Raw genomic sequence first — 5981 nt, 5'->3', positions numbered from 1 at the left:
ACTCTAGAGTCACTTTCTTGAAAGGTTCTTCTAGGTACATCTACATATGAGTGAGACCTTGAGTCTGTGTGTATACCATCATGAATTAGCTCTTTTCAAGGAGGAAGGTTTTTTGCCAGCCTGTAATTATATCATCATAATCGTGGATAGCTAGTAGGTGTGAGAGGTCCCTTGGGATGTCCTCTGGTGGCAGCCTCTCATCTCTCATCTGTTTAAAAAATAGGTTTTGTTGGTTGAAGGATCCTGGTAGGGGGTCACGCCCGTTGTGGTGTGGTTCTTTAATTAGGGATTAGTAGGACCTCACCTCCTTCTCGTGGCTTATGGGCTTTATGCGGTAGTGGTGGCTCATCAAAGGCATCAGCATTGAGGTCGAGGAAGTTTGTACCTTGGGGATTCTCACCTTGTTCCTTTTTAGCTCTTTGGGATGTCTCAACATCTTTTTGTATCTTCAGTGAGACTGAGCTAGAGGTTCGGCTCCATGTCCCCTTTACGCGACGTGGGTATGTGTGTGTGTGTGTGTGTGTGTGTGTGTGTGTGTGTGTGTTCGAATATATATCGATCTCCCTCACACAAATCTCCAAATGCCATATGGCCTTGTGACATTGAATGGACACATGCCAATAGGTCGATGTTGATTGAAATAAGCCCCATGAGCATGGTATTTGTAAATTGATACTTACTTTGTGGGGTTAGTGGTCTCTTTTGCGTCCCTTCAAATGCAAACTTATATGTCCTTTGTAAGAAAGGTGTGTATATAGTCATTGTTCTCTATGTAAATGATCTTTATCTATATATGAGATCAATTGCAGATCTCACAAACATAGCATATGATTAGTGTAGAGTTTGAGAAGATTGATTTAGGCTTATGCATTATTGTTTAAAGATAGAGGTTAGACAAAATTTGCATGTTTCCACATGTATATGCAAGGGAGATACTCAAAGCATTTGGCATGGATATGCAAGGGAGATACTCAAAGCATTTGGCATGGATAAATGCAAACCAATCCATACACCCATGGAGGTCAACTTAAAGTTGTCGCAGTTGAGTACTTTGGTGAGAGATCCTAAACAAAGCGCAACAAAAATGAAAAAATAAGATGAAAACTAAGACGCATTGGCAAGAAGGTATTGATGACAATGAACTATATAGAGATTAAGTATAGACATAATCATTGAGGAACTTTAAGGTACGCAAGCCTACCCTCTTCTTTAACTCATTAAGGTAAGCTTTGCATGCTTAGATTCCTTGTAAATTCTAAAATCAGTTAAGATTGAGAAATGTACATACATTACTTTTTTTCATTACAAAAGTAAAATAGATTGCCTACATTTTAAAAATTTGAAGATATCAGGTTTTGAAGGCTTTCAATAGAAAAACTTTGGATGGCACCTAAGATTTTCAGAATTGAAGATTTTTTTATAGACTACAAAAAATAATCTCTATAAACAATGATGAAGTCCTGCCAAACAAAAAACAGCTGCATATACTAAAAGCATCCACTCATCTCTCAAATTAATAATGGAAGGCATTGGAGGGAGCAGCCCAAGACTCCGTAAAAGTATTACAAAACACAACCCATTTAGGAAAGAGAAGAAAACTAACACCACTTAGTTGTATCTTACACAAAACAGATTCTTCACAAGATATTAACATATACACATTACAGAGTTGTGGTAGACAACAAGATGCAATATTGCACCAGACAAACCTTAGGCAAAACATGAGCCTCCTGCATTCCATGTCCATACATAAAAACTTGAGGGCAGTTTCATGTGGTCGCCACTTTATAGCACGCATTCTTTGTGGAATTCCTTGCTGACACATAAACAGAGGTTAAATTTCATGAGGGGCTGAGTTCCGCATGAGGGAGCCAGTGACTGCAGCATAGGGACTGTACGGAGAGTCCTGCTGGAGGGTAGGGTGTATAAGCACAGGGATAGCTTGCATGTCCAAGGGTTGTGCAGGCAGATACATTGGGGCTCTTTCCTCCTAGAGGTTCCTGTGCCTCAAGAGAGGATAAGCCTCTCTTGTCCTCCATCCCTTGAACTTCCTAGTGCTCATCGCATGCTCCTAAAAAATCCTGACCAAATTTCCTAATAAAATATACAAAGTCCTCAGCAAGTCAAGCTAGAGGTTTCCATATACCAAAGCACATAGAAATAGTGCTTACATAGAGCACCCGTCAAAACAACTGTGCAAAAACAAAGAATAGGGCATCGCCTTTACACTCATGGGCCTTAATTCTTTATTAGATTTGCTTTAGCCCATTGGTAGTAGCAATTACACAAAAGTCTCAGATTTTGAGGGCAAAAAAAGACATTCATGGACAAAAAAAGGCTCCTCTAAAAGCAGTACGCACAGCTGCACAGTCAAATTTTTCAAGGCAAAAAGGGGGCCTGCTAGAGCTGGAGATAGCCTCCTCCCACCGACATGAGAACAAAATCCACAAATAATAACATGTACAGAAACCCGAATGCAGCCGCTTCACTTTGTGTTCTCTCCTCTTCCTGAATTCTTACGTGCCTGTTTTTTTTCCAACCTCAGGTTTGGATTTGAAGGTGTGACTGCAGTATCTGAAACAACCACTTTACCAAGCCTTCTCCACTTATTGACCTCGTTGTTAACTTCACCATTCGACGGTCTTAACTCTGCATCTTCACCTGGCCCATTTTTCTTTAAAACAGACTCGGGCAGCTTTGGAAAATGCTGGACACACCATTGGGGTGCGTCCACATCAGGACCTGCTTTTGGAGAGCTTGCATGCAACCAATAGTCATCCATAATGGATGTTTGTGTTGGGTAGCTTCTGAATATGCCTAGCATTTCCAATCCCAGCTGGAACTTCACCTGTCATCAAGAACCCCTTATCAATCCCCATACTAGATGGTACTTACTACTGAGGATTCAAATACAGGCTCACTTACCTCTTGAGTATCTCTGCTGTTTGTAACAGGCTTGTACTCATTGTTTTCTAGTACTATATGTCTAAGTTGAGAATTGGGCAAATCCTTGACTATATGCCACTTTACAGGGAAGGAGCCACTCCACTTGTGCTGCTCCCAAAAAGGCATGGTTTTAGAATAATCCACAGAGCCCACCATTTCTGCCACACCACAAAATTGCCTGCTCCCATTAACCTGTACAAGAGTGCTTCATGCAGAAGGTTAATACGCACCATACAAGGCAAAAGCAAGCAACCATAGTCATGGTGATAGCAGCAATGTGCAAAGTAATCAATTCTGTGAAGAAAGGGCAGGGCAAAACCATGCACATAATCATCGGAAAAGGGTGGTCAGACACGTACTGAGAAAAAAAGGAAGACAGGACATCCATGAGGCTTATCGTGAGCTCGCCTTTGTGCCTCTTGATAAGCTTCATCAAGCTTTCGATTCCCACCAGCAGTGCTTGCCCACACATTGAACTTGATACTCTTGTATACATTGTCCTCACTATATGATTTGATTATGAAAAATCTGGCGTTGGTGTAACCTGAAGCAAAGGAGGAACAAACCTGGACCTTCTTGTCTATGCAATCACCTTCAGACTTTCCATCACAGTTGGATTGGCTTTTGCTCCTTAATACTGATGTGTCCCTTGCTTGGAAATTCAGAGGACCAGAAGGACTGTTAGAATCTTCTTCCAACTTCTGCTTGCTCGTGGTGTCTCTCTTCGCATCCATATCTATGGATTTGGTCCTTGCTTCCATACTCTTTGCTGCACTCACATCAGATCTGTTTACTGTGGCACTCAAAGGCCCATCCACCCTTGTTGAGACACTTCTGTATGCCATATTTGAATGCATTGGAGCTGGACGCCTGTAATTCTGAACGTAATTCAGAGACAAACTCTGCTGGGTTGGAACAGCTGCAGGCAACCCTGACCTTATCCCATCGTTTACATTGTTGTGCATCAATGATGATGATCTCAATGCCGGAACATGATAGGGAGCGGCAAGAGCTAGAGCATTCTGATGGGAGCTGGTCGGTGATATAATAGCAACAGGGGGGTCAGCACTTTGACCTGCATAAGAACTTAAGCCAACGGGCCCATTCTCTATGACAAGTCCTCTATGATCTTGTGGTTGAGACATCATGATACCTGCCGGGATCACCTGCTGTGGAGCCTGATAAGAACGATCAGGGGGAGCCTCCTCATAGTACTGATAAGTAGGATATTGGTATAGTTGGGGCCAATACACATAGCCATTGACACTATTCTCGCAAGATTGATATTGCATGTCCTGACCACCACTGAATGAGTGGTCAGAATAACCATAGTCCACAGCCTGTAGGCAGCATTTTCCAAATCAGCAAGGAGTGCACTTCCAAACCAGGCCAACCCTCATTCAATAGTCCAACAAACTTCCTTAAAGGCCACTTACTTGATCATGAAAATGCATGTTGTCAACCGGGTACAGATTGTAACCATCCGTACTCGAGGATGTGTATTGAGAGCCTGCAAAGTGCGTTGCTAAATGAGTGCCTGCTTCTCAAATCGCTGTGCAAAATTGCATCTCTCAAGTCTGAACTACTGAAACCATACCATCATACAAATTTACTAGAGGGTAAACTAATCCATTGGAAAGGTACGGCAGTCCGGCTGCAGCCGATGCAGTTACAGTAACATTGCCCTCTACAGGGACCCCACTATAACCATCCACAACGACAACCTAAAAGATATCACAGAGGAAATAGCAACATCATTATGATAGGTAAGTGTAGTTCATTGTTTAGTGTGCCCAAGAATGTAGGAAACAACTAATTAATCATTAGTGTGGTTCATTAGTGTGCCCAAAAATGCAGGAAACAACTAATTAATCATATGTATAGGTCCTAATAATGTAAATACCAACTTCGAAGACATAAAGAATCCTGCTGCAAATCTAAAGACTTGCTTAAACACAAGACCGAGGGTCCTTCTGAGATGTTAAAGACCTGTTTAAACACCAGATTATGGATCCTATGGTCTTCATTGAGCACATGTTTAGGCACCAAAATTGAATGGAATTATGTTAAGGCAACTTCTTACCTTAGCTATGTCACCATAAGGGTTGATTTTCATGTTCTCAAACCTCAAGCTGAGATCTGCCACAGATGAAAACATAATGTTTTTGATCCCAACCCTCTTGTAATATCAAGGAACATGAAAAAAATACGAAAAACCTTTTTTGAATACATACCATAATCATATTTAGGATATGCATATAAAAACGAGGATTTTAATCGATATTTTGACGACAAAGACAGCTTTCATGATCAGGAAACCATAAAAACTTACAACGATTTCAACCCTAGAGCAGCTTTTATCATCAAAAAAACATAAAAATAAGCCAGGTTTCAACCTCTATTGGGGTAGCTTTTTAATATCCGAAAAACGTGAAAAAAAAAACAGTTAAATATAGCTTTTGCAATCAAAAACCGTGACCGTACGCTCTGAGAACCTTACGGTTTGCGGGAAGCTCGACTGCCGCCATTTCAGAAACGCCCACAAGAAGCCTTATCTCTACTGCATGTACTGCGAATTCTTCCTGCCTGTAGAGTTGGATTTAAATATTTCTGAATTTTAGGGCTTCCAAAAGTTCAAAACAAAAACCATTTCGCACGAGTGGTGGACACTCGCCGGGCGCGGGCTTATTGATGGTGGCCACTGTCCCCACGTGGCATGTAGAGATTGAGTAGTGAGCGGGTTTCAGAATTGGGAACCACGGATCCTAGTGATTGCTCCACATATATTTCCTCCTTGAGGTTCTTGTTGAGAAAATGGATTTTAAATCCATTTAATAGACATGCATGCCTCTACGGTGCTGAGGAGGCGAGGACAATGCAAATTGTAAAACCTTGGTAACTAGTTGTATCTTGTACTTCTCTAAAGTAACATCAAATTTGCATTATTTCTTTATAAACCCACTTGGTGTCGATTAATATATGTTCGAGAGGGGCGATACATAAGATCCCAAGTGTAGTTTTTGAGAATAGAGTCA

General features: G+C 41.3%; 1 protein-coding gene across 2 annotated transcripts; it reads right to left on the bottom strand.

Annotated features, from left to right (window-relative positions):
• Window positions 1-2234: 2234 nt before the first annotated feature.
• LOC147634461 (uncharacterized) lies at window positions 2235-5646 on the bottom strand. Of its 2 annotated transcripts, none has more exons than XM_086803536.1 (7): window positions 5442-5646; window positions 5030-5085; window positions 4544-4670; window positions 4383-4456; window positions 3306-4286; window positions 2926-3138; window positions 2235-2848 (listed from the first exon to the last, which is right to left on the bottom strand). In XM_086803536.1, the coding sequence occupies exons 2-7, from the start codon at window positions 5060-5062 to the stop codon at window positions 2486-2488; spliced, it is 1791 nt and encodes a 596-aa protein (XP_086659662.1). In that variant the 5' UTR covers window positions 5063-5085; window positions 5442-5646; the 3' UTR covers window positions 2235-2485. The 2 variants fall into 2 exon arrangements, with proteins under 2 accessions (XP_086659662.1, XP_086659661.1); XM_086803535.1 differs by having other exon boundaries at window positions 5447-5603.
• Between the last annotated feature and the right edge of the window lie 335 nt (window positions 5647-5981).

Source organism: Cibotium barometz, chromosome 10 (assembly GCF_041138505.1).
Source record: "Cibotium barometz isolate CiBa-2024 chromosome 10, ASM4113850v1, whole genome shotgun sequence".
Classification (NCBI taxonomy): domain Eukaryota; kingdom Viridiplantae; phylum Streptophyta; class Polypodiopsida; order Cyatheales; family Cibotiaceae; genus Cibotium; species Cibotium barometz.
The sequence above is the reverse complement of the archived record's forward strand: the minus strand, read 5'-3'. Positions and strand labels throughout refer to the sequence as shown.

Excerpts from the sequence above, each read along its gene's own strand:
- LOC147634461 (XM_086803535.1), bottom strand. The coding sequence starts at position 5,474 with ATGGCGGCAGTCGAGCTTCCCGCAAACC. Across the intron at positions 5,086-5,446 it reads AGTCGAGCTTCCCGCAAACC|ATCTCAGCTTGAGGTTTGAG; the intron begins GTAAGGTTCTCA and ends CATCTGTGGCAG. Across the intron at positions 3,139-3,305 it reads CTGTCTTCCTTTTTTTCTCA|GTTAATGGGAGCAGGCAATT; the intron begins GTACGTGTCTGA and ends ACTCTTGTACAG.